Source organism: Theileria orientalis, chromosome 3 (genome assembly GCF_000740895.1).
Source record: "Theileria orientalis strain Shintoku DNA, chromosome 3, complete genome".
NCBI classification, from domain to species: domain Eukaryota; phylum Apicomplexa; class Aconoidasida; order Piroplasmida; family Theileriidae; genus Theileria; species Theileria orientalis.
The window spans coordinates 96,754-122,303 of record NC_025262.1 but is presented as its reverse complement, the minus strand read 5'-3'; the positions used below and the strand labels follow the sequence as shown (position 1 = coordinate 122,303).

The following is a 25,550-nucleotide window of genomic DNA, read 5'->3' as shown; positions in this document are numbered from 1 at the left end:
TAACAAAACAAACAAGATTCTACTCCACCGTTGGTAAAATAAACATTATAAATCATTATATACGGCATATGTGTGTATATTTAATCCAGAAGATTAAATATTATGACATCGTTTGTATGGATTTAGCCGAAAATTACATTCGTCAACAAAGTGGGATAGCATGGTTTTTGCAATTTTATCATTGAATGTGTTAGACAGGTGTTGATATAGAGGGTTACGGAACTTGTAACATATGGAAAAATCTATCAAAGTTCCGTTGTTCTCGCTTTGAAGCGCCCACGTTGTATCCAGTTTTTCGAATAGTTTGCTGTCCGAAGCAACTGCCTATTAAAACAATTGTGAATGATTTAAACAATAAGAATACACAAAAATAGTAGTTAAACTTATATGTGTAATTAGAATACCTTTATGTATCGATGCGGTTCATACGAGACTTTAGATACATAAGATTCCTTGACAAAAAGGAAATTGACAGTGAGTAAAGCATTTCTGTGAATTTTTGAATAATCATCTTCAATCGGTTGACCGATCCAGTGACTTTCCTGTAATAATAAAATGTGTGCTGTCATTTGGCTTGGATTAGTACATAGATAAGTAGAAACTTACAGTGCACCATGGAACAAATTTATGGTAATTAGGAATGTCTAATATAGTATTATAAACATGATTGGTTGGAATCTCGATAAATTTTGACTTTCTATAGTACAATATGTCTGTATTTAGACTTAAATTGAGCCTGCGTAAAATGGCAGGCGCTTTGAACATTATTATACATTTATACAACAAGTTTTGAATGGAACCTCAAAAGTACAATTTATACAATATATTTATAGTTTGTACTGGAGTTTACGAGTATATCATAGGCGGGCATGGTCTAGTGGTTATGACGCCTGCTTCACACGCAGGAGGTCCCGAGTTCGAGCCTCGGTGCCCGTATATTATAACGACGAGATTAAATGTATATATGACAATCGCTCATTATTTTAAAGTTTAAAGCACATGATAAAAATTGACTATAAACTCAAATCACTGTGTATACTGATTGGTTGTTAGTACGGGGTTTGATGGTTGATTCTGGAATCAACACCATAAATACATTAAAATATTACATATAACTCCCTATTTAATTAAATATACACTTTTAAAACAATGAGCATTCGATGTTATAACGAAAAGTTTATTCTTAATACTATTAAGGAATTTGATTAGGTGGTCCAGGGAGCGGGCATGGTCTAGTGGCTATGACGTCTGCCTAACACGCAGAAGATCCCGAGTTCGATCCTCGGTGCCCGTACCATTTTATCTTTTGCAAATGATATTTAGACTTAAATGATATGTTCTAATAATTTATATTGATATAAAATAGGATTGTATTTCAAATAAATTCAGTTTTTGTACATATCCCACCAAACAACACCACCCTCAAAAAAGTTTCATTCTATATTAACAAAAGTTTACATAATATTTTATTAACTTATAAGAGTTATATTTGAGTTATTAATCATTTGTTTGAACAACAGTGGACCAGTTTCCACCATGTATATCTGATGTGTAATAGAAATTGTTCATACAACTCGGAATAATAGAAAAATGGAAGGACGTCAAATGGGTCTGTTTTTCCGTAAAGGATGGTTTACAAAGAGAATATTTAGCACGGTTCTACTGTTCGTAGTGGCCGACGCCTTTGTCAAATAGTGAGTCTACCAACTATTGTTAGTTAAACACAAAGATTTTTTAAGTATACACCTCACATATTATAAATAGTGAATATGGAATAAAGGTTAAACCAGACTTTAATTCGACCAAATGGGAATGGTGGCATGAAAAACTCAACAGGGAAAGGTACTTACTCATATTTACGTAGACTAGGGCTATATATGAAAACATTTAAATAACAAAAATTGGCATTTCGCATATAATTAACGACCATTTAGGGCTCTGAGGCGCTGATTACCCAAAGTAATTATTTATTACCCTTCTAGCATTCCTAATGTTAGGATTGTTGTTTATCGGAGGATCCCGGATCCTATAAGTCACAATTTAAAGTGTAACCGTACCTTAATCTGTAACCAGGCATTTGCCTGTCTAATTTTTTTAAATCACTGCGACTTACATACTTTACGCGCATTTTATTCTTATATTTTTGTCGAGTCTAAAAGCGTTTTAGTTTAAGGCGGTGATAGGTGCTGAATGTGTAGTCGTATATAAAGTAGTTAATTAGAGAAAAATAGCCAAAAGGAGTACCATGTTAAATTTATTTGATTTTCTGCGACCTTGAAGTCTCTCCCAGCCGAATCTAACGATCAGAAAAGTAAAGACAGGGGAAAAGAGAGAAAATACCTGGTTAATCTGAATCTCAGAGCAACACGAGGATGGTTTTTGAGCTTTCTCTTCCTCATTAAAACCTGCTTGGCACGCCAACGAGTCTTGATACCGACCCAGTCAATGTCACGTCTGGGACTGTGGAATCTTTTAAAAATTAAACATGAGCTAGAGTAGCGAGGGACAATAAAATCTGAACACATAAGATTTAAGCACGAAGAAGTAGCGGTTAAAGGGTCAACAGTTTTACAAAGTGAAAAAATATGTGTGGTCCTGTTTGGTAAAAAATTAAAATAAATAGAAGGACGAGATGATTCAAAGAAAAATTTAAGTCTCCAATTCAAACTAAATTTTAATTTAAAAGATTTAAAAATCATGATCAATTATCATGATGTAAATAAATAAGTGTGTAAAAAGCAAGAGATTTTTAAACGTTGTTATAGTGTTAAAAGCCTCATAATGCCAAGATGCTAGCTAATTCTTATAGAAATAATTCTTAAAAGGCCCTAAAAAATAGGTTAAGATTTTTGTTTTAAGCTAAAATATTTTAGTGTTATAAATGTTGATTATGTGTCTGTGTAAAATATACAATTGATCAAATACTTGTTTATGAAATACAAAAAATATATAAAACCAGCTGATTCCATATATATTCTATACATTGCATAATTTAAAGAATGTATTTGATCTATACCATCAAATCTTTCTGCCTGTGGGCCACAATAGTAACTTATGTTACACTGTTTCCAACAGGGACCCTCCCGTCTACAGATTCAGAAGAACACAGCCGCTCAAACCCTAAACCATTCTTGGATACAGTATCAGTATTCAAAAATGATGTGACGGCGGACAACACAGATGACCTAGAGTCGGAATTTAACCTAAATCCGGAAGATAAAGTAGAATTGAACCTGGATTCTAGATTCGATAAGGGTATCGAAGAATTCAGATTCGAAGAATTTAAAAACGCAACAGAAGTATTTGGCAAAGATGATTGGAAATTTGAAAAGGAAAATGGACATATGGGAGAAAAGGAAGTGGAGGCTTACCCGGAGGAAGTATCACCAGATCGTTACGGAGATGTGCCAGAAATGAGATTTGAAAGCACGAAGCCGAACGAAGGAGATATTCTGATAGTGGATCCAAAATCGGATGAAACAAATGGAATGAAGAATGAGGAAAAGAAAAATTCGAAGAGATACGAGTGTAGTATCAATAATGATCAAATGTGTAGAGAAGATTTTGAAAGAACAAGGAGATTTTGGATTAAGAAAGCTGCAGAAGAATCAGCAGAAGATTCACAAGAAATGGACGAAGAGGATGAAGGATTAACGACGAAAATGATGGAAATTATAAGTAGAATAAGGAAACTGAAGACGGAAGTTATCAGTAAAAACAGCGAAATCGACAACATATTCAACGAAGTGGCGGAGCTGAGAGGAGTGGTAAACGAGAAAAACAAAGTGGCACACTACACACTGTTTAAGGAGCTTGAGACCCTGTCGAAGGACCTGAACCTGCTGAGAAAAGGAAACATATTCACAGGATACGCAGACAACATACTGGGGAACATAACAGTGATGGAAGCGGTCCACGGACTGTACGTAATATATAGAACACCGTTCATACTGCTGAGACATAAGTCGAAGCTGTACGCAAAGTTGGAGAGCCAAGTGTACAACCTGTTCAGAAGGAAGGTGCCAGCAGCAATAAAGTCAGTGAGAGAAAGAATTAAAAAGAGCCTGGGAAACTCAGTGGAAAAGGCGTACGGAAACGTGCTGAGACTGGCAAGAACAACATACGTGTACCACAGCGTGAACAAGAGGACGCTGATGATCTACGACTCGCTGCTGACCGACTTTTTAAGAGACTACTTCGAAGTGGACGTGAAGGAGTTCAACTACGGAGGAAACAGCAAGGTGGTGCACAAGGTGGGAACAGCACTGACAAAAATGAAGGTAATCAAGCACTACAGGTACGTGAGACACAGCCTGCTGGACAACAAGAAGATAGAGGCAGCGTACCTAAACAGAAACCACTTCCCAGGCATGAGCAGCAACATAGACCTGCTCTACGTGACGCACAAGGACTACACGATGCGGGAGGTGCTGGGCAACATATACAAGATCAAGTCGCAGATGGCGGGACAGAAGGTGGCACTGAAGGCGCTGAGATACACAGCAATACTGTTAAACGTGGTAGTCAACGACGAGGAAAAGGGCTACAACACGTACACGACGCCCTTCATGAACCTGAGAGAAGACTCGATGTTTAAGCTGAGGAACCTGTACGTGCTGCTGAGAAACGCCTCAATCTACGTGCTGCAAAAGCTGGACGTACTCATGGACCAGTGCTTCAACTACGCAAACAACCTTAACCCGGAGCTAGCAATCCTAGTGCCGCGAGACCTGTCAAACAGAATATTCTTCGTCTCAGTGGTGATCCTGCTGACGTTCCTGCTCATATTCCTGGCGCAGCAGCTGATCCACGGACTGCTCGCGCTGGTGACGTCGCCGTTCACAGCGAGGTCGAGGTCGAGTCTCCACTCGAGGCTGCGCCACTGGTACCACAGGTCCCACGTGCGCCAGCTCGCGCACGTGCTCAAGAGGAACCTGTCCTCGCACGGAAAGCAGCACAAGAAGAAGCACAAGCACCACCGCAACTTCGAGAACGCGCATCGCATAATAGACGACGGAACCGTCACAAACTCGGACAACTACAAGCAGTTTAAACCGGCAGGCAGAACCAGCTGAGCGCCGAGAGGCTGCGCGCCGAGCTTTGCACAAATCGCAAACGTCACCGCAGAAGCTCAAGGCAGACACACTAATATTTACGCAACAGAGTACACAGGTAGTTATCGTAGTTACAGTACGCCCACAATTAAGTTAGTTCATAAGTGTGTGCCCTACCGTAAGAATGGTGGTTGGATAAGTACGTGTTTACTATTCGGAGTGAGTAACGTGGTTACAAGTGACCTTGTTTACTAGTATGTGTAAGTAATAAGGTTAGAAATGTGTATGATAACAGGTCAATGGTGACAGTAAATACGAACGTTTATGGTTCAAATGTGTATGGTAGCAGGGCAAAGTTGGCTGACGAGTAAAAGAAAGTGATTAAATTAGTCGAGTCACTGCTGACGTCGAGCCCTGAGCTGGCGCTCATACTCGTTCCAAGTGGCGCGCTCCAGAAAAGCCTGCTCCTTGAGATGGTGGTAGTTGCGCTTAAGACTGGATTCCAAGTTGTGGTCGTCCTTATACTTGTTCCAGTCGATACCAGACTTAGAAACAGCAGAGAGAGTGGGAGCAGGGCCGAGTTTGGAGTAAAGGTCATCCAAAAAGCTGAAGTTGCCGCCAAGCTCCTTCTCCTTTTGCTGAAGAAAGGTGAGAAGGGGAAGAAAAGTACCTTAAGGTAGTTGGAGTATTTACGAGAAGTCTTGTCGACCTTATCCATGACCCTAAAGATGATGAGTAAAGATAGTAAATGGAGGCTAATGTAAAAAACTAGTAGGTGACGAGTAGCTAAACTGGATAAGCACTAAGAATAAAATACTCATAGGTGGTTCCAGCGAATTTGTAGGTGGTTTTGACAGTGACAGGGTCGGCGTCCTTGACAGCAACGGCGTTTTTGATCATCTCCAGCTTCTCAGCGTTCGGAGTCTGGTGGCACCTGCTCTTGAAGTCGCGGATGTCGAGCTGGAGGTTCTCGGGAAAAACGCGGCTGGAAGACTTGTCCAGGTAGCTCTCGAACTGCTTAACGCTGCTGATCTTGGACTCGGGAGGAGCCTTCTTGTGAAACTGGAGCATAAAGTCGTCCTTGTCACGGGACTCAGGATGTTTGTAGGAGACGTCGCTCTGCCTCAGCATGTCAGTGAACATGTCGTTGACCCTTTGGAGCAGCTTCTCGCGCTCCCTGCGCTTCTTCTCCTCCCGCTTCAACTTACGCTCAGACTTTTCATCGTCGTCACTGTCACTGGACGTCTCGCTCAACACGTAGTCGGAGTCCTCGTCGTCGGACCCGAACTCGGCGTCCAAGATGGTGGTCATATCCACGAGGGGCGGCTACAAATACAAAAGGCTAAATGTATATATAAATGTGTGGAAAATCTTAAATCTAAGCCTTGGGATCGTCGACGGTGAACCCTTCGCTCCTCAAGCACCTGTTATGGGCCTCCACAAACTCCCTGCATTTCTCCAGCCCGTTCTTGGCAATACACTGATCTCTGGCCTCTTTCGTCTCCTTACAAACACAACAAGGAAGCTTCTTACCGGGGGATCCCTGATTTGATGAAGATTTATGATCACAGCTCTCTTTTTTGCAGAACTGTCTGGTGAACTTCTCCCAAACAGAAAACATAGTCAGCAATATTAGTGAAAGCAAAGAATCTCATTAACTTCTTAAAAATAGGAGTAGGTTTCTGAGAATAGAAAATAGAAACGGATGGTAGGGTCGATAAAAGAATAAGTAGATGTAATGCGGCTAAAAACCTTGGAAAAGACGATAGATAATAAGTCAATTAGTGGACTTTGGAGTATTTATTTAAGTGGTTGAGATGAAAGAGAGTGGTGGCCAAACATAATGATTCCGAAGAATTGTGCTTATGGTGTTAATTTTAGCTAAAACATTTGGTTGTTAATTTGTGGCATATGTAATTTATTATGATTTGTACTTGACTATTGCTTGTTAGTTTAAATGTTGTTACACATTCGATTTTGAGCATTTGTCTATCCCAAATTTGGGAACTGTACCATAGATGTGTAAAATATTACTCGCAGAATGAAGAGAACCAAGTACACAATTAAGTTATTTTTAACCTTTATCGCAACCTGTCTGTTCGGAGCAATTTTTAGCCTGTCGAATATGACAGGATCCAGATATAACGCAAGGCAGTCTATTCTAGCAATATCATCCCTGAATGGGTCTTCACAACTATTGGATAACAAGACGAAACCACTGTCAAAATTTTATAAGGACCTAATTCAATCAGTAGCCGAATGGAAAATCCCGAGAGGATACAAGTTGACGGAGGCATATTTTAAGACGAGTTCCGGTAATGAACACAGTTTGATGAAAGTGCCTTTTAGGTAACGTCGATGTTCTACCAATACGTAAACAAGACTTCGTTGAAGTCTCATTGAAGGGCAATCTTAAATTCATACTGAGCATGGTAAGCGAAAAGAAGAAGATAGATTGCGGTAAGTTAAGAAGGAGTAATAGTTTGTGTAGACTCGACAACGAACATGAATTTGAATTCGGTGAACATATGGGAGGTTAAAAACAAAATATACGTACGCATCAAAGATAGAAAGTATTTTTACATGGCCCTGGCGATATCAGGAATACTGGTAGCGACACTCTTGACAATAAAGAGGGGGAAGACGACGATTTTTATATGCTTGACATTGGGAGTATTCCTGGCGCTGACGATTGGAAAGCAGTTCCTAAAGCCAGAACGTAAGTGAAAGAAATTGAAAAGTGTTTTAGACTACTATGTGCTGAGGTACATAGATATTTCGAGCTCAGTGAGCATTATGCTGATACTGGTGTCCTTTTACTTTATCCAGTCGTCAGTGTTGTCGCAGTACCACGAGATGCACAATATGTTCGCGTATCAGTTTAGGACGTACGTGGTAACAATGATATCAGTGCTGCTGTCGGTATTCAACCACAACATCGTAGTGAACATGATCAACTGGTTTGTGTGGGTGCCAATACTGCAGTGCTACGTATTCCAGAACTACGAAGAGATACTGGACAGAGAACAGAAGAAGAAGGGTGAGTTTGAGACAAAATAAAAATGCTCAGCTGCAATGGAAGATGAGATCGCAAAGGTAACCTAGGCGTGATCAATGTGTTGCAGATGGTGGACGAGTTTGAGCCTTTAAAGCTGGACGACGCAGAGTCGATGCAAGAGTACTCAGATTTCCATGCAAGAAGGAAGAAGAACCTGAGGCCATATTTTATGTTCATACACTTGATGGTGTTTGTAGTGAGTCTGTTGGTGTGCTTTAAGAACGAAAAGTACTTCAACGCTACTAGAGAAGTGGACGAGGCGCTCTCTAGACCTTTTGAAGTGGATAATATGAGTGTGCTGGACATAGAGGAGTTCGTAAGGAACAAGGATGATTCGTCAGTCAAATTTAAGATCGTAAAGACGGTAAGAACATGAATTTTCACCGGGGCGTAGGAAAGGAAGGAGGTGATAGAAGATATAAGCCTGATCACGTCGAAGACGATGCTGAAAGCATGGGTAAACTCGTTCACAAAAAAGGTTAACTTCAAAACGTCGCTGATTCTGTATAAGGACTTGGAAGATAAGGGGGACTATAAGCTGTTTAACGAAAAGAACATAGAACGACTGTCGGAGCTGAACATGAAGTTGCTGTTTATATTTGGAGGAGACCGGATAATCACGACTGCAGAGGTAAGTTGGAGTGGAATTTAAGGCAATTAGATCGCAATCGGAGAGAACAAGACGTCGACGACGCTTAAAAACTTAAGCGTGATCACATTTGGGTTGAAGCAGAACATGAACCTGGGAGTCCTGATACTGCTCAACTGCTTTGTGCTTATAGCAGCCCTGGTTTTGACAGGAGGCAAGGACAAGTCGAAGCTGAGACCGAGTCTGATAATAGCACTGCTGGCAATCAACGTGGTATTCTGTGTTTTATTCTTCTTCATTATACCGAAGTTACTGAAGGAAATCAACGACGGCATAAAGGTGTTGGAAGGTAAGACCGTAGAAAAGCGAGACGCGTACAGGAGCGACCGAAGGAGAGGACCTGAGGACGTTCGTTAAGAGCGTGACAAAGTTCGTATGGGTGAGGAAGGGAGTCACAGTGATACTGTTCCTGTGCATAGTGCTGCTAATAGTGTACATCACAATAAGCATGCCGAAGGAGTACTCGAGCTTCAACAAGAACATGACGAGTGTCAAGAGGGAAATAACGTCGGACTGGAAGAACTTGAGAATACTGGGATACCAGTTCACAATACTGATCCTGATATCGTCAATAGTAGGTAAGAATCAGAGCATCACCTCAATAAGAGCGGGGAATTGACGTTGAATTAGGCCACGAGGCGTTTGGATACAAGTACGAGGAGTTCAGAAACGGCCTGCTGAGCCTGAGGTACAACCTGATCATGATGTTCAACAAGTTCCTGATTGAGCCGAAGGCGGACCTGAAGAACCCACTGTACCTATACCACCGCTTCGCAATATTCGTCTTCTACAACGTGGTGCTGACGGGGTTCCTAGCAACCTTTTACTTCCACTCGTGCACGAAGAGGGACCTCTGGTTCAGAAAACACAAAAACTTCTTCGTCTTCCCGAAGTCAGGAGACTTTAACTTCGATGTGAACATAAAGGCGACATTTGAGGAGCTGTTGGCATTCAAGGTGAGTTAAAGAGAAGGAACATGTGTGATTGTAGGTGTTTCTGAAGGCATTTAACGCATACAAGGAGCACATAAAGGCAAATGAAACCGAAAAGGTGCCATTATAGATATTTATATGTGCCTAAATTCCTGCGCAAAAAGATACAGATACATAAATGTAGATAAAAGTAAATATTGTCATGCAACGTGATAAATTGTGGTACAGGAAGATGCTTGTAAGCAGTTTCTAGAGACATTTACACAAAGTAAGCAGGGAATCAACAAGTTTACCTTTAACGGAGACATATACGTCTACTTTGAGAGAATTAAGAGATATTTATTATGCATAGTGTTCCTGAGAATAAAAATTAACTGCTGTAACGCAAAAATAAAGAGACTAGAAGAGGAAAGGGAAAGAATAACAAGGCAGAACGATAATAAAAGAGATTATCTGATAATGTTGCAGAAAAAATTGAAGGAAACAATAGCAGAAGTAGAAAGGTTTAGGTCAACAAATACAATATTGGACCTGATAGACGCTAATAAGAATGCTAAGGATGATAAGAAGGTGAAAGAGGAAAAGCCAGCACTTAACACAATGGAAAGCAAGAGGTACGATCTAAAGGAGCTGGAAGCATTCCTAATAGACCCAAATAAGAAAAAGGTAATCACACATAAACTAAATTGAAGTTCAAATAATTTTTAGAAAATTGAAGTGGAAGATGGGTTGGAGCCGGAAGAAGAGGGAGAGACAGAAAAACATAAGGAGAACAAGTCTTCAGAAAAAGAAGGCAAACAGATTAGTGAATCACCGAAACTAGAATTTAAGGAATTGGACACAGGTTCCTATAGAAATAAATCAAGGAAAGAAAAGGAGAGTAGTGCTAGTGACAGCATTACTAATCAGGATGTCGGTTCAGATAGTGGATCCAAAAGTAGTAAAAATAAAGAAAATCCCAAAAAAGACCCTGAAAGTGAGGAAAATAAGGTGAATAGACAAGAAAGTAAATCGGAAAAAAAGGAAAATAACAAAGAAAATGGCCAAAAAAATGTAAAAAATGAAGACGAAGAGGAATGCAGTGCTGAAAAGCAATCAACAGAGTCTGAAAACAAGACAAAGGGAAGAACTACACTGAAGAGACCAGAAAAAACGAAAACTACGAAGAAAGAAGTAGAAGAGGTGGGAATATTCAAGTCAAATGTACTTAAAAATTAATATATTACTTAAGAGTATCTGTTAAATTGATTACTGGAGCCGGGCTGAAAATTGGGATTCGGATAAACCAAAAGCTCCCTGTTGAAGGGACCGAAGGGATTACCGTGAACCCATCGATTATTTAAATGGTGATTGAAGGTGGCATTGTTCCCAAAGGAGCCGTTTAAGTGCCTGGCCTTTAAGTTGAACGGGTCCCAGCTGTCGGCGTCCTCCCTCTCCAAAGAATTCCACCGGGCGAGCGGGTGTGGCCGCAAAAACTGGTTGTTAACGTAAGGACGAAAACCGGGTCTGTGAGAGTCCCCAGGAACGACGAAACGAAACTGAGGGCCCGCCCTGGAGTTTGCCAAGCGGTAGTCAGGAGGGAAGTGGCAGCCTTTGTGACCAAAAACAGGAATGAACTTGCCGCCGGGGAAGTTGCGCTGAGCCCTTTTGAAGTTAGAACCGCACTCCTCGTCCTCCTCAAAATCAGTGTCAGCAGTAGAAATGTCCTTGTTTAAGTTGCCGACGCCGAAAGCATTCTTCGAAAACTTCGGCTCGTTCCTGTATATAGACTTCAAATTGGTCTGATTGCCTGCTTGAACAGGGATGTGAATATCACATTCCCAAACGCCTTCAGAATTCAACTTTAGTTCGTTGACGCAAGGATGCGAATCCTCAGGGCTGGCAGGCTTAGCCTTACACAAGTCGTACACATTGTGTAAACCAAAATTCGCCCCTAAGCCCGGGTCTTCCATGTTATCCGAAAGCCTATTCCTCACAAAAACATCAAAATTGTTCTTGTTATTAAAATGTGTATTGTAAAACATACTGAAAATCTATAATATTTGGGTGTATGGGTTAAAGAATCAACGCGAACCTTAGAAAGCAAAATTAAATTCACATTAAAATTAAATAAAAACAAGTTAAATTTATACAGTTAGTTGAATATATACAGTCGGCAAAATAGAGCTTGATCAACAACCTTGAAATCGAGAGGAATCATGGTGCACATAAAAGTATTTAAACAAAATTCACCTATAGGAGCACAAGTAAACTGTAAATTCGGAGAAGATCAACTATAAAACATTAAAGGAGAGCAATGTGTACAAAAATGGTTGAGTGTAGGAGAAATCTTAGGACAAAATGTGCTTTTCGTTTAACTTTTCTAAAATGTACATAGCCTTCACGTTCCCGTTCCAAATCTCCCTGGCCTGTTCGTAGCCCTTGGTAGTAGCGGTAAGTAAAACTGATCTCAGGGTAGGGTCCTACAAATGTGTGAATTTCAAAGGGTATTTAGACGAGCGAAGAACGCCGTTACCTTTATGGCCTTGTTGATCATATTCTGGATCCGGGGATCACCAGTATCCACCGCCCTGTGCTGCAACGAGATGAGTGAGGGGTCAGTTTCCACGTGCGCGTCCCTGTCGTCGTCACGAAGCTCATGCGCCTCGTCGCCATGCCGTTTATCCTTGTGCCGGGAGTCGTAGGTGTCACTGTCAGCGTCCTGCTCCGATGACTCGAACTGAAGCTGCGAGAGTCTGTTTGGATCTAATCCAAGCAAAGGAGCCAGGTCCTTGAAAATGGAGAGCCCGTTGAAGTTGAAAGGGTCGAAGAAGTCGTTGCCAAAGTCAAAGTCGAAAATGTTGTCGGCGCCGGCCTCGAAGAGTTTTCTTAGGTCCCCAAAGTCTCCGCCCTTCACGGTGAACGAAGACTGAAAGGGGCTGTTTTTGAAAAACTTTGAACTTCTGTCAATTTTCCGCTTGGGCTTCTTCGTCAATTTCGGCATGACTCTCGAGTACGCCAGCCTATTTACCAGCTCTTCATCGGATTTGCAATCGGAATATCCGACGTTTAGCTCATTCAACTCATCCTTCACTTCATCAACAAAGTGTTTCTAAATAAAAACCATGGAAGCTGTTGCTTAAAAATTACAAATAGCTAAATTGGGTAAAAATTACCTTCAGAAACTCATCGTCCTTGGTCTTTTTGTATGCATCGAGCAGCGCTTTTGCTTCATCCATGTAAGCTTCCACGGTGTTGGCTCCGAAGTTGCTTGACCTGAAAATTCATATGGTTGCACACTCGAACCTTGGAGGCAGTTTAAACTCAAATTTATTCTTGGCCCTGACCCTGGCGGTGAGCTCAATGACATCGTCATCCTTGTAATCTTCTGGAAGGGCCGAGTCGTACTTCTTAAGTGTGTTGACTAACGAACTGATGAAGCCCTTCCGGTCCTTACTGGACAGGTTCTCATACTCTGACTTGAGGGAGTCGTGGACATTATTGAACTCATACAGAAAATCGGGGTCGTTGTCCTGCAAATGGCGTTCCAGCTCGTTCTTCCCTAGCAGGGATAGCTGAGCGACCCTTCTAATAACGTCATCAGGCTTATTACAGCCCTTCAAAGTGATTCCCTCATCAGTTAACCTGTTTCGCAGGTCTGAAAATGACCACTTCTTATCCTTTAGTCCAGAATACAATTCCTGAACCTCACTTTCCAGGTCCTTCTCGGTGTTAAACAACTTATTACTCCTCAGCGAGCCATATTTATAACTTGGTAAATTACGATTGCTTATGAACGTGTGTGTTTTATGCGATATCGAGGGTTGCGAGTGCGATCTTCTAAATTAAAAGTGTGTTAATAATGTGTTAGAGTAAGAGATACAAAAATAATTACCTGGTTAAAAAATTATGAGATTCCAAAGGAATATAGGAATAATATGTTACATTTCTTATAAAATTATGTGTAGAATACGAATAGTTTGTTAAAACGGCAATTATGTGAAATAGAATAAATAACAACATTGTCTAAGAACTAGGAAATTTACATTATGAAGAATCGGAATTCAAATACTAATTAACTTGCTAATGTATATATAACTAGAAGGTTAGTATTTTCAGTACAGTGATAAGCGATTATGTTGTCGTTACAGCCCCCTACCGATAACTACACACGATCAGGTAAATAAATATAAAATCTAAAATCACATTAAAAACATGTTGTTTTCCTCAAAATAGTTTAGGTCATAGCATTGCTGTAGAAACTGAAGAGTTTTCCATATCGAACACGCAGAAGTTTGGGATTGTTTCGTGCTGATTAGTAACAAATTTACGTATTTCCAGAGCTAAGGGTGAATTAATCTTGCCATATCAGTGGCAACTACATAAATGTGTTTAAATCGTTACCTAGGTAGCCCCCAAGTATACTTGAGCTCACTGGGAACTCCCTTCCATACATATCGACCATTTGCCTGGATTAGTAGTGATTAATTTTGCAATGTGTGGCAAATAAGTAAGAGATGTAACCAACTTTAGCGTTTCTTTCCTTCCATTGTATTTTTCAGATGCCGCTTCAAGGTCGTCGTCTCCAAAGTCGCTGAGGTCCTTTGTTTTCAGTAGCATGATTAGGCTAAAGAAGCTAGCTACGACCGGATCACACCTCCTAGGGAATTTAGGCTACATATTATAATTGATTCAAAGGCCTTACCTGACTTAGGACGTCACTCAGACTGCGATATTCTATGGTTACAGAGGGTGATTTTTTATTGAAAGTTTCAAGCCTGAGATGACAATGATTATCAATTTAACATACACTTTGTGTTTATTTAAATCAGTGAAGAAATAACCGTGTGTTCCACAGGACATAGACGCAAAAAAAGCTATTCCTAACTCTCTACACGTCTCATTCACGTATTCCTAAAGAGTTTCAACAAAACAGTTAACTTACAAGTTTATGGAGTGGATAGTCATTAGTTGAGACACAAATAACATTGAAACTCTTCAAGAGCTCCATGTCAACAAATTTATATCCACCATCATCCCCAAGAAACTTAGAACTTAATCCAGAGATTCGTTTTTCATTTGTCGTGAGACTGGCCATTCTTTTACACAGAGTCACAGAGTGCTGAAAATAAATTAGTCGATTTAACTACATTTCATATAAAACACACTTGCTTGCCAACGTCTTCGGATTTAAGAAAAAAACTGAACTTAACGTCCTGTTCGGAGACTAGGTGTTCGTTTATGAGGGTGACGTTCATGCCTAATAAATTAAATATATGCAATTACTACAGCTTCAACTACCAGCCAACAATAGGTTCTTCATGCACTCCTCTTGGATCCCGTTTTTACCCAGAAACAGAACCTTTGAGTTCATTATCCTAAGAATGATTACAGAAACTTGAGAAAGTCAAAAATACTTCTTTTGAGCCTGAAGTCCCCAAAGTCTAATTTGCCTATCATACACCAACGAATCGGTGGTCGTTAAACCGGAGTCAGTCAGGTCATTTTGATCACTATGGTCAGGATTGACATCATTTTCTCCTTCGGAGACATCAATCACCTCTAATAAGTCATCACTGGTAGAATTCATGTTAAGTATGGTACACAATAACACTGTAATGTGTATCAACACAAAATGTTAGTATTTGGCGTAATTGGTAAAACAGTGATGCAAGTTTGTAAAAGAACAATGAATTACAAAATGTAAGTTATACAATAAATGATAGTAAACAAAACCATCAAATGAATGTAATAAATAAAATAAGGTGAAAACCATCAAAATTATACTATTCTATAAAGAATAAACAATAAAACACACCATTCATTAAATATAAGGCACATATATAAATAAATAAAATACGTTAGTCATTCTGAAAATGTTACTGATATTTATATAAAGATACAATAATTATAACTAGTGGAAGGTTAATTGATGTGTATAAAATGTGCTTAATTAATGACAGCAGTGTGTATAGTAAATTTTAACATCATTCGAAGAAGGTTAATAAAGACGCACGATCATAATTATGATGTGTTGTATGATTATGTGTGATAATATCTAATTCTGAAATTAGCCAAAATCCTACATCTTGGCGTGAAAGAATTTAGTAATACCACATATAAATCATGGGGCAGGATAAACTCACTAGAACAAATTCATTATTAACTATCTTTTAAACAATTTTATTTGATTAAGGTACGTTTATTATCTATAAACCTCTTTCTATTTGTGCCGATGAGAATGACGTGCCCTAAATCGGGAACGATTGTCTATCCACAAATTACTTAATAGTTGCTTGCAATATATAATAACATGTAGGTGGTTGAAAATGTCACACGGGGCCAGCAGGTATAAGAAGGCCCACGCAAAAATGCGCTGGAAGGTAAGAACAAAAAAGTAACTAAAACAAGAAACAGCAACTAATAAATTATTTAGTGGAAGAAGAAGAGGACGCACCGTCTCCAAAGAAAAAGAAGGAAAATGAGACAAAGGTCAAGATAACCATCGATCAGCCTCGAAGGTTTCAGTAACGATTTCAAGTTTGGTCTGCTCAAGAGACCAGAACATTAAATCTACTAACCGGTCCATTACGTGCATATTAGAGTTCTTAGCAGAGTCCTTGAGACTGCGAATGCAGTCGTCAAATTTGTGTTTAAACTCCACAGTAGTGTCAGGAGACCGAGAACGAGTGAGTTGAATGAGCAGGTCGCCAATGCGGTAGCAGATGCGGCGCCACTCCCGGGACTGCTCGAGCAGCTGCACAAAGTTGACTGAGTCCAAGTTGACGCTGAGAAAGGGGTGCTGGCGAAGCAGCGGGAAGCTGAGCGGTGGCTGCTCGTTGGAGCTGAGGAGGAGCCGGACGAGGTCCCTGGCGTCAGAGTTGACGCAGTCAGGAAAGACGAGGTCGAACTCCCGCACGCGCTTGAGCACGAAGTACTCAGTGGAGCCGGAAAAGGGAGGGCGCCCGCAGAGCAGCTGGTAGAGGAGGCAGCCGAGGCTCCAGAAGTCGCGCCTGAAGCCTGCGTCCCTGTTCGAGATGGCCTGAGGGTCCATGAAGTTGGGAGTGCCCACGTAGTTCTCGAAGACCCGGGTCCCCCGGCTCTTCCGGTACCCGCGTGAGTCTGCGGAGCCGTTGTTCTGATCCGAACTGCCAGGCTGGTGACTGCTATCGTCCAGATTCCCCGTGTGCTGCTCACTAGAGTCGACGGCTGGCTCGTCAGGATCAACAACGGAATGTGGATCAGCAGGAGCAGATAAGCACTGAGAACGGGTCGTGGTTGAGTCAGTGTGGAACTTCGACGAGCCGAAATCTATTATTTTCAAAGTGCCCTCGGAAATCACGACGTTTTCGCACTTTAGGTCCCGGTGCACAATGCCCTTGGAGTGGATGTACTCCAAGCCGTCGATGATTTGAAGAAAGAAGTGTCGAGCGATATCGTCGAAAATTGACCCGCAGTGCTTGATCAACTCCCAGAGCTCGAGTCTAAATGAATAGTAAGCTAAGCTAAATTCAGAACATACTCGGCGCACTCGTAGACGAGGTACACGTAAGAGGGGTCTCTGAAAGTGCCGACGAGTTTAATGACGTTCTCGTGACCAGGAGAATTTAAGTGTAACAGAGCAGACCGTTCCTGTTTAACAAAAACGTGCTGATTTTTCGAAGTAACATCGTTCTAAAAGTATATTAATTGTATTAATTGGCGATATTTAAGCAAGTATAGATAGTAAATAGGAGTAGTATGAGCGTTAATTAAGGTAAAAATCGGCTAGTCTACCAACAATGTTGTATGATTTGATCGCAAAGGACCTGTGAGGGTCCGTTTTCAGAGTCACGTGCCACACTGTAGAAAAATTGCCAGTTCCAATGGCTCGGTTGAAGTCAAAGTCGTCGTATTTGTACTAAACAAAATAAATTAATAGAACATGTGTGAATATTATGGAAAAATTATAAAAAACGGTTAAATGTGTAAATAATATACAAGGGTAACAATAATACCTTGCGAGAGCCCAAAGTTTTGTCAGATTCCCTAGGTCTCTCACTTAAAACGGAAACACTGGGATCAGTGGACAGTAAAAACCCAGATTTCATAGTTTAAATATGCAGGACCGAATGTAATTTAATATGACAAACATGGTCCCTGTTTCAAAAATAAAAATGGTTAAAAAATATATTACAAATTTATTTCACTAAGCCAAAGTAGGTAGCAAAACGTCAATACAATGAGTAAAATTACTAACACTGACTAACAAAAAATAATAAATATACAAAAATACAAATAAATTTGTCTTTTCAATAAAATGTGTTGTCATTTCAAGGTGAATGAGGCATCTAACCTTTGTAGTGGACTTTTACTAAAAAAAATTGTGTTAGATACAAATTTTAAAGTACTTTGGGGCAGTTCGGTTTCGTTTCCATCAATGTGTATATTGATTCCAGTTTTATCGTCCTTGTTGAAAATATGCTCAAGATCCTGTGAATCGATGTTACACGAAGAGTTTGGTGTAAATTAAAATTGTTGACCTAGTTTAACATAACAAATAGCTAAAATGTTTAATTATAAGCACCTCTGCCTGTTCTTCTATCGATGAATCGCCATAAACTTCGTTCCTTGCCTTGCCTCTGTTGTTGCATAGAATTTGCTTTGTTAGTTGAAGCCACCAAGCATTTCGAGAGTACTCGTTGAAAGAACTAAATTGAATTATATGAATCTGGTTCAATTGAGTTGTTTACCATAGAATTAAGGGTTCCTTATCCGAGTGTATCTTTAAACACTCGTTTGAATCTGGAAGTATCAAAATGGGAGGGAGTATTTTAGAAAGCTTTAACTTCTTAAATTCCTCATTTCCCCTGAAATGAATTAAAGCGAGTATCAAAATGTGTGTTCATGAGGTTCTTAGTAAAGTGTGTAATACGAACTTTAAGAGTTTGAGACCTTCCTTGTTTAAAACGGCAGTGACAACGGTCCTGTCGTCCAAATTCTGAAAAATAAATATGTTTTAAGTCACTAATCGTACATTGTGTTCATTCACTAGTGATAGTATTCCCTGGGATACTCCATCACAAACATCCTCTGGGTTCTTTTCAGTGTCCTTTTTCGGTTTAGATGACTGTGTTAAATTAGAATTTATGATTATTTGAATAACAAATATTAATTTAAGGATTTGCATAATCACACATTAGAATCATAAAATTTGAAAAGTAAAATGTTCACAGTATTAAATAATAAAAAACAAACAACACATCAGTTTGGTGTTGTATTATGTTAATATACAAAGTTAAATGTTAAATATGTATTTAATAATTAAACGATTTTAATGTATTTCACATCATACTTTTCGGTGTAGTGCGACAAGAAACATAAACAAAGGAGTTAAACTTTTAAAATTTCAACTATATACGATGTGAATGTAAAAATATGTAAATAATTATAAAATAAACATAAAAGGAATAATATATTACAATTAAAACAACAACAGGAATAAGAAAAAAAGGGAGAAGCCAACAACTGTGAAAAACAAAACCGTTGATATCGATTCAGAAGTCGTAAAACTAGAATAGCTTGGAACCAAAAAGTTACTGATAATATTTATAATAATTTGTGGGCTTACGATAAAGTATTTGCCTTATTCCTCAGCATTCCAAATAACCTCCCTAGGAATGTTGGATCACTGGCTACACCGCTAAAACAGAATATAAAGTATTATTAATATTACCCATTGAGTCTGCCATCGGAATACCTAAAATAAATTGTCAATTGATATGTAAAAGCAATGTTATAAATTAAGTGTAAGACAAAATTACATAGTATTGAAAAATACCTATCATTTGATTGAATGTTAGTGTATACATCGTCTTGAAATAACGAGTTCCTATTGTTCTATATAAAATTTTTTATAAAGCAAATAAACATACAGAATGATTACGAGATTCGTAATTCTCCCTTTGTTGTTGCCTATAATTAAACAAAGGGTCTTCAGGAGGACTATCCGTCATTATTAACAAATTTAAAATAAAGGAAAGTGTAATCAAATGCAAGAATCGAGCAATAAGGGTTTTTATAAATAGGAAATGTAATGTCCAGTATCGACAAAAAGGTAAACTTAAATTTTAAATAATAGACTTAATACAAATTATAAAATCTATCACAATTCTTTAAATGGATATAGAATAATAAATTATTTTGTTTCTTCGTGTTTTCGATAAAACATATATGGGGAATATAAATGACAAATATATAGTAATCTAATATTTATTTTAAATTTATATTAACTTTTAACAGCATTTATTTTAATTTCTTAATTACTAATTATAAAAAAGGTTTCATATGAGGAATCTTGAATTTCGTTTAATCCATTGTTGATATACACAAATAAATAATTTGTTTATATTTAAATATTTTTAAAATTTAATATTTATAAGTGTATGGATTTTATATGTAGTAATATATTTTGTTTTGACAATTTGGGTACAACCCGATTCAGTGAAATACCACAAAACCCATGATTCCTTAATTTACTCCATTTTGTTTGCTACACATAAGTATTGTAATATTGGGTTAATTTAGTAATTGTTAATTTAACATTTTTTCTGGTACATAGATAATATATAATTTACTTTTACCAATCCCACATTTTGGTAGAGATTCCTTGTATCAATATTCAAAATATTATGTGTAAGTAATAAGTCACATTCAGTAACAATTTATTGCCTTATAAACACAAATATACATTGTTGGGTCACTGTAACACGCCGAGTACGAAATTTTATAATAATCAAAATAAATTTATTAAAACACAACTAACACATGAATTGTGATTAAATGTGCAAAACTTTAAATACGTGCATCATTAAGTATTCGATTCTTTATTTACAAAACAGCGACTAAAAATGAGAAAACGCGAATCGCATCCTGATAAAACAAAGGATAACGATAAAACAAATTTACACACCGAACGTGAAATTAGAAGCAACGATAGAAAGCCTGACCCCAAAAGGCAAAAACCAAATTCTAGCCAAGATTCTGCAAATAATAACAAAATAATTTCACACTACAACCTTAGAAATACGGAGTCAAATTGCGAAAAAAACGAAAAAACGGGTATACAATTTTGTAATTTTAGTTTATCCCTGGGCCAAATATTAAATAATGCAATTAGTTTAATGTTCATCGTATATATCTTAGAACATAATAATTCATATTTTAGGACAGGAAGAATCTTACACATCAAAGGGCGAACTAAAGAGCAGTGATTCCATGGAAAACTTAAACAAACCGGAGATAGAACTTGAAAGCATGGTTGAAAAGGGAGAAAATCAACATGAAAATCAGGAAAAAATAGAAAACAAAGACAACAATGAGGACTTATATGAACCTTATAGCACATACAACGCAAACATATTCGAAAGGATAAATCTTGCAGACTTCGAGGCATTTGGAAAACCACTCGAAAGTGAAACGTAGGTGATTATATATGACCCTTAATAAGCTTAAATAAAAATAATTATTAGGACATTGCCAATTGCCAACATAAGCAGACTAATGAGGGAAGTGCTTCCAAACAACGCAAAGATAGCCAAACAAGCAAAGGATATGATAAGAGAATGTGTGACGGAATTTATCTTCTTCGTTTCAAGCCAGGTAAGAAATAGAATAAACCAAAATAACCAAACTATAAGTTGAGTGCCTCATGATAGTTAAAATGCAAAGAAACCCAAATTTTAAAAAACAAATGTTATTAAGTGATTGTTTTAAATTAATAGATGATCAATCAAATAAATTACAGAAATAAAGAAAAAATAACCTGTTCAAAACAACTAATCAACGTTTAGGCATCTGCAAGGTGTAGTATGGAAAAAAGAAAAACGTTAAACGCAGAAGATATATTCATTGCCATATGTAAATTAGGGTTTGAACACTACGATGAAACCCTAAAAGTGCATCTTAATAACTGGAAAAAAATGAAAGATGGCAACCTTACACAGACAAACCCAAGAAATTAATAATTCTACTAAATAAAAAATTTAATGTGTTAGTTTTGTAAATTACACTAACGTAAATATTTGTATAATATGTAAAATAATGCTTCCTAACAGTCGAGAAAATGTGTCATACGCCCTGGTTAGTAGAATCGAATAGAAATATACACATAAACAAGGAATTATTCATATATTAACTTACTAGATAATCTAATTGATGTGTTAAATAGGGTAAAGATCTGAAAGACGTTTTTAAAAAGTATTTCTATGTCTTTACAAAGTCATGTTATGTGACTAGCGGGGATGACTTGATAAAATGTAAGATGAAGTAAAATAAATATAAAAATAAATAAAAATAAAAATTTGAAATTAAGGAAAATAAAATTAATTTTAGGGGACTTTCTGGGACCGTTTTTTATATCGATTTTGTATTCACTGTATGATGTGTGTATGCGTCAAATTAATATTAATAGGAGTGTGTATCGGCCATGGAGAAAGGAAAACATAAATGAATATAACAACGGATTCGTCCTTTTCTTCTTACTACTGTGGATTGGACCAATATTCTGCGGAATCAACGCATCATACTTCGGGTGCTATGTGTAAGTTGCAATCTCAGTAAAAGTGGACAAATAATGAAATATTCATAGGCATTGGTTGTCAGTCGTCTCTGTCACAATGTACCTGATGCTTCCAATGTGCGTAGGCTCAGTATTTTCACAAATGGTCCCTCTCGTGTACAGAGCACTGTTCATGTTGCCTTCCTTCCTGTATTCATGCTTAAGTGAGTTTGAAGAAGTGTAAAATGGCTGTTTGTAGTTTTGTATCGGTTTTTAAGGAATCAAACGATAGATAATCAGCACTTCCTGTGTTTTCAGCCAGTGTTCTTATTCTATTCGATCTTCGCAATGCTATCAGTACTAAACTAATTGTATAATAGGAATTGGTACATATTATTGTAGTATGGTTGTATATTGTTGATTTTTGGATAATGATAAAGTGGGTGTGTACACTATCGTAGTCTCTTGAATAATGAAAATGATTTATATGGTGAATGAAGGGTTTTAAGCATAGTTAGAAATTTATAATTAGTATTTAATAATGTGGATGTTTACTTAATGGGATTTTAATCTGTATTGGAAGGAATGTATGGATTTCACGTATCGTTAATGTAGTAACTTATAATAGTTATAATGAATATAAAAATTTTATTTGAATTTATTTGTGTAATCGCAACTGGTTTCTCGACAGTTGTTGCAAATCCGAGTTTAATTCGCGATAATTATTTCGGACTGTCAACAGTTATGGGCCCTGACACATACGGCCTTTTGAATCAGTATAAAAAAGTATATAGTGAAGGATTTGAAGGGATGCTGTCACAAGAGTTTAGCATTAGCGACTATCTCGCATTCCAGAATAAAATAAATGAAGTAAAAACAAGTGTATTTAGTAAGTATAAGCAAGTGAGTGCGACCTTTATGAGCACATCAAGGTTTTATTACAATTACAGACACCCAGGAAACGTGTTTGCAATATTGTCGCAGTACGTGAAGCACGGACAACTGTCAAACAAGTACCTGTCGCCAATAATGCCGGAAACATGTGTATGCCATCCAATAAACACAGCGGCAGGTAGGAAACACGGATCAACAAATGGCTGTTTTAGGAAGAATATACCTGGATTCGACAGTAAATCTCGACCACTACGCAGCGAAGATATCAGAAGATGCGTCGAATAACTATTACGAGGACCTGCTGATCAAGTATAACGGACACGGACTGAGGAAGAGTCACTTCAGATATATAATGACGAAAAGGTACCCTAAGAACATGCCGAACAGTTTGAAGGTGATGACAGATTATTCAAGTAAGAATGTGGGTTAATAGAGATTTGTAGTGGAAGGAGATACGGAATACACGAAGTTTATATACATGACGGGCCACGGAGGAGACTCGTACCTGCAGTTTCAAGCGAAGGACTTCATATCGTCGCTGGAAATGGGACAGAACTTCAAAGAGATGTACATAAAGGACCCCAAAATGAAAATATTCACACTGCTGGACACATGCCAAGCGTCGACAATGTACAACTACGTGGACAAGGAAATACCGCTGGCCTGGGTAGCATCTAGCGTTAAGGGAGAGAGTAGCTACAGCCACAACCCGAACCCGTACATATCAATCTCAACCTGCGATAAATTCACGTACGTATTGAGGAATTACCTTAACACAGTGCTCTCTGGGATCATATACGGAACAGATAAAGCGTCAGTGTCGAGACTGTCACTGAAGCAGCTGCTGAGAAACTACGAAAGAAACACGAAAAAGGAGAGAGTGAAGTACGAAGTAAACAAGAAACTGTACGAAGAGGAGGAGGAGGTCTCGAAAATGGAAAAAATATACCTGGGCCAGTTCATATTCAACTATCGCAAAATATACATCAATTCACTTAAGTTCGGAGTGAGAAAGAACAGTAAAAACAGAGAAACGCGAATGAAAAATTTTAAAATAAAGGAAGTTAAGTTCGAAGAAGAGGTGGAAACCATAACACTTATCCAGAAAGCGAAAGAAGCAATAATGAGAATACGCTACCCGTAAAGAAAAAGGAGAATCGAGAAGGAACAAATAGAAAATAAGAGTATTGCTTTTGGACTGGAAAGAAAAGTGATTTAAAACAAAATTTTAACAAATTCAAAATAATGTGCTAGGGAGAATGGAAAAAAGTGTCTACCATGTACATATCTACACAGATGAAGGAACTTCCAAAGTAACATGAATAAATAAAAGTAAAAATGAAAAACGTGAAAAGAAATAAAAAATAAAAAAGGAAATTGGTGGAAAACAGCGGAAGTTTCTAATGATTCGACACTGATGTGTGAGGCTAGTGTCTGAACAAACAAGTAAGTGCACATTTATATTTGAGGACAAACCACTAATTTTTTGTGTATTATATGATGTATATTATAGTTTATATGTAAGAGTGCTAAAAATTGCATATAAATGGAGCACGAAGAAAACTGCCCATGGCTGACGAGCGAGCAGAACACATCGCTGATACATACGCTGCCAAAAAACTGCCAAAACAGAAAATGCGCAGTCTGGAAAGACCTGAAAGGATGGTTCGGATACCTGGGAAATAGTTTATCGCTTTTGGCCTTTCAAGAAATATACAGAGACGTTGCTCACGATGGATCAGGGTAATTTTAAATTAAAAAAAGCAAAGTTATTAGTCAATTAGCGTAAAATTAGTGAAATAGAAATGAGTCCTTGTTGCGTTTTTAATCACATAAATATGTGTGTCCATTCTCGTGAATAAATTCGATATTTAAACCTAATAAAACGCAACAGAGTGTACGAGAGGATGGCACTGGAAGGAGGGAAGATACTGAAGGAGGTGGTGGAGCTGCAATCGCTGCGAGGAGGAAAGGAGGACCTCTACCTCAACGGAGTGGCGAGACTGGTCTTCGGAACAGCCTCAGAGTCGTACTTCAAGTTCGTGAAGAAGCTACACCTGAAGAAGATGTCGGAGCTGGTCAACGACACGGGCGCACTCCACAAGTTCGCGAGAATGTACCTGGCGGGAGCACAGACGCTCACGTCAGCAAGGTCAGCGGCCAACTACGTGAGAGTGTCGGTGGCGTTCTCAGTGAACGAAGTCGCAGGCCCCTCGCACCACTCGGCGACGGCCGAGTGGATAGTGCCACTGATTCAGCACATTTATCACTGCCAAAAGTAAGGCTGAAGTTAAATATGGGATTTTAGGTTCAAGCATTTGCAGTATACCTGTGACAACCTGCTGTTGACGAATTTGCACAGATATATGGGCTACAAATGTAAGTGTCGAAGAATGTACCAGTTAAAGGAAAAATTTCCCATAGTTCACCAAATTACACTATTGTA

At 38.4% G+C, this 25,550-nt stretch overlaps 16 protein-coding genes and 2 non-coding genes across 18 annotated transcripts; 10 read left to right on the top strand and 8 right to left on the bottom strand.

Moving 5' to 3' along the window:
* Positions 1-93: 93 nt before the first annotated feature.
* Positions 94-765, bottom strand: TOT_030000053 (uncharacterized protein; the record flags this gene model as incomplete). Its single annotated transcript, XM_009692797.1, has 3 exons — positions 94-324; positions 405-542; positions 607-765. 3 exons carry the CDS (start codon positions 763-765, stop codon positions 94-96), a joined length of 528 nt encoding a protein of 175 aa, XP_009691092.1.
* Positions 766-793: 28 nt separating this feature from the next.
* TOT_030000052 (conserved hypothetical protein) lies at positions 794-1,333 on the top strand (the record flags this gene model as incomplete). Its single annotated transcript, XM_009692796.1, has 2 exons — positions 794-927; positions 1,210-1,333. The coding sequence occupies 2 exons, from the start codon at positions 794-796 to the stop codon at positions 1,331-1,333; spliced, it is 258 nt and encodes an 85-aa protein (XP_009691091.1).
* Positions 864-936, top strand: TOT_03t000008. Its single transcript has one exon. It is a non-coding gene; the product is annotated as a tRNA-Val (tRNA).
* On the top strand, positions 1,222-1,294 carry TOT_03t000009. The gene has a single exon. It is a non-coding gene; the product is annotated as a tRNA-Val (tRNA).
* Positions 1,334-1,590: 257 nt separating the features above from the next.
* TOT_030000051 (conserved hypothetical protein) lies at positions 1,591-1,950 on the top strand (the record flags this gene model as incomplete). The annotated part of the gene is made up of 3 exons (XM_009692795.1): positions 1,591-1,694; positions 1,765-1,842; positions 1,935-1,950. The coding sequence occupies 3 exons, from the start codon at positions 1,591-1,593 to the stop codon at positions 1,948-1,950; spliced, it is 198 nt and encodes a 65-aa protein (XP_009691090.1).
* Positions 1,951-2,999: 1,049 nt separating this feature from the next.
* Positions 3,000-5,075, top strand: TOT_030000050 (conserved hypothetical protein; the record flags this gene model as incomplete). The annotated part of the gene is made up of 1 exon (XM_009692794.1): positions 3,000-5,075. One exon carries the CDS (start codon positions 3,000-3,002, stop codon positions 5,073-5,075), a length of 2,076 nt encoding a protein of 691 aa, XP_009691089.1.
* Positions 5,076-5,376: 301 nt separating this feature from the next.
* On the bottom strand, positions 5,377-6,675 carry TOT_030000049 (cytochrome c oxidase copper chaperone, Dopuin; the record flags this gene model as incomplete). The annotated part of the gene is made up of 3 exons (XM_009692793.1): positions 5,377-5,776; positions 5,872-6,380; positions 6,454-6,675. The coding sequence occupies 3 exons, from the start codon at positions 6,673-6,675 to the stop codon at positions 5,377-5,379; spliced, it is 1,131 nt and encodes a 376-aa protein (XP_009691088.1).
* Positions 6,676-7,095: 420 nt separating this feature from the next.
* TOT_030000048 (integral membrane protein) lies at positions 7,096-10,911 on the top strand (the record flags this gene model as incomplete). The annotated part of the gene is made up of 12 exons (XM_009692792.1): positions 7,096-7,369; positions 7,404-7,514; positions 7,546-7,773; positions 7,804-8,094; positions 8,160-8,476; positions 8,507-8,743; positions 8,774-9,050; positions 9,082-9,339; positions 9,392-9,717; positions 9,752-9,811; positions 9,922-10,359; positions 10,402-10,911. 12 exons carry the CDS (start codon positions 7,096-7,098, stop codon positions 10,909-10,911), a joined length of 3,327 nt encoding a protein of 1,108 aa, XP_009691087.1.
* An 8-nt stretch (positions 10,912-10,919) lies between these two features.
* Positions 10,920-11,717, bottom strand: TOT_030000047 (conserved hypothetical protein; the record flags this gene model as incomplete). The annotated part of the gene is made up of 1 exon (XM_009692791.1): positions 10,920-11,717. The coding sequence occupies one exon, from the start codon at positions 11,715-11,717 to the stop codon at positions 10,920-10,922; it is 798 nt and encodes a 265-aa protein (XP_009691086.1).
* A 306-nt stretch (positions 11,718-12,023) lies between these two features.
* TOT_030000046 (conserved hypothetical protein) lies at positions 12,024-13,695 on the bottom strand (the record flags this gene model as incomplete). Its single annotated transcript, XM_009692790.1, has 5 exons — positions 12,024-12,155; positions 12,209-12,784; positions 12,849-12,948; positions 12,979-13,512; positions 13,691-13,695. The coding sequence occupies 5 exons, from the start codon at positions 13,693-13,695 to the stop codon at positions 12,024-12,026; spliced, it is 1,347 nt and encodes a 448-aa protein (XP_009691085.1).
* A 408-nt stretch (positions 13,696-14,103) lies between these two features.
* TOT_030000045 (uncharacterized protein) lies at positions 14,104-15,262 on the bottom strand (the record flags this gene model as incomplete). The annotated part of the gene is made up of 5 exons (XM_009692789.1): positions 14,104-14,346; positions 14,618-14,794; positions 14,841-14,932; positions 14,974-15,050; positions 15,090-15,262. The coding sequence occupies 5 exons, from the start codon at positions 15,260-15,262 to the stop codon at positions 14,104-14,106; spliced, it is 762 nt and encodes a 253-aa protein (XP_009691084.1).
* A 739-nt stretch (positions 15,263-16,001) lies between these two features.
* On the top strand, positions 16,002-16,174 carry TOT_030000044 (uncharacterized protein; the record flags this gene model as incomplete). Its single annotated transcript, XM_009692788.1, has 2 exons — positions 16,002-16,055; positions 16,109-16,174. The coding sequence occupies 2 exons, from the start codon at positions 16,002-16,004 to the stop codon at positions 16,172-16,174; spliced, it is 120 nt and encodes a 39-aa protein (XP_009691083.1).
* On the bottom strand, positions 16,166-17,762 carry TOT_030000043 (uncharacterized protein; the record flags this gene model as incomplete). The annotated part of the gene is made up of 4 exons (XM_009692787.1): positions 16,166-17,156; positions 17,195-17,346; positions 17,453-17,572; positions 17,670-17,762. 4 exons carry the CDS (start codon positions 17,760-17,762, stop codon positions 16,166-16,168), a joined length of 1,356 nt encoding a protein of 451 aa, XP_009691082.1.
* A 240-nt stretch (positions 17,763-18,002) lies between these two features.
* On the bottom strand, positions 18,003-18,841 carry TOT_030000042 (serine/threonine protein kinase; the record flags this gene model as incomplete). The annotated part of the gene is made up of 6 exons (XM_009692786.1): positions 18,003-18,025; positions 18,063-18,144; positions 18,239-18,362; positions 18,405-18,521; positions 18,591-18,652; positions 18,689-18,841. The coding sequence occupies 6 exons, from the start codon at positions 18,839-18,841 to the stop codon at positions 18,003-18,005; spliced, it is 561 nt and encodes a 186-aa protein (XP_009691081.1).
* A 294-nt stretch (positions 18,842-19,135) lies between these two features.
* On the bottom strand, positions 19,136-19,667 carry TOT_030000041 (hypothetical protein; the record flags this gene model as incomplete). Its single annotated transcript, XM_009692785.1, has 5 exons — positions 19,136-19,250; positions 19,283-19,354; positions 19,388-19,411; positions 19,493-19,551; positions 19,587-19,667. The coding sequence occupies 5 exons, from the start codon at positions 19,665-19,667 to the stop codon at positions 19,136-19,138; spliced, it is 351 nt and encodes a 116-aa protein (XP_009691080.1).
* Positions 19,668-20,561: 894 nt separating this feature from the next.
* On the top strand, positions 20,562-21,674 carry TOT_030000040 (nuclear transcription factor Y subunit B-8; the record flags this gene model as incomplete). The annotated part of the gene is made up of 4 exons (XM_009692784.1): positions 20,562-20,772; positions 20,879-21,131; positions 21,183-21,312; positions 21,504-21,674. The coding sequence occupies 4 exons, from the start codon at positions 20,562-20,564 to the stop codon at positions 21,672-21,674; spliced, it is 765 nt and encodes a 254-aa protein (XP_009691079.1).
* Positions 21,675-21,753: 79 nt separating this feature from the next.
* On the top strand, positions 21,754-22,256 carry TOT_030000039 (conserved hypothetical protein; the record flags this gene model as incomplete). Its single annotated transcript, XM_009692783.1, has 3 exons — positions 21,754-21,792; positions 21,881-21,968; positions 22,045-22,256. 3 exons carry the CDS (start codon positions 21,754-21,756, stop codon positions 22,254-22,256), a joined length of 339 nt encoding a protein of 112 aa, XP_009691078.1.
* A 587-nt stretch (positions 22,257-22,843) lies between these two features.
* Positions 22,844-24,248, top strand: TOT_030000038 (GPI anchor transamidase; the record flags this gene model as incomplete). Its single annotated transcript, XM_009692782.1, has 3 exons — positions 22,844-23,282; positions 23,317-23,517; positions 23,548-24,248. The coding sequence occupies 3 exons, from the start codon at positions 22,844-22,846 to the stop codon at positions 24,246-24,248; spliced, it is 1,341 nt and encodes a 446-aa protein (XP_009691077.1).
* Between the last annotated feature and the right edge of the window lie 1,302 nt (positions 24,249-25,550).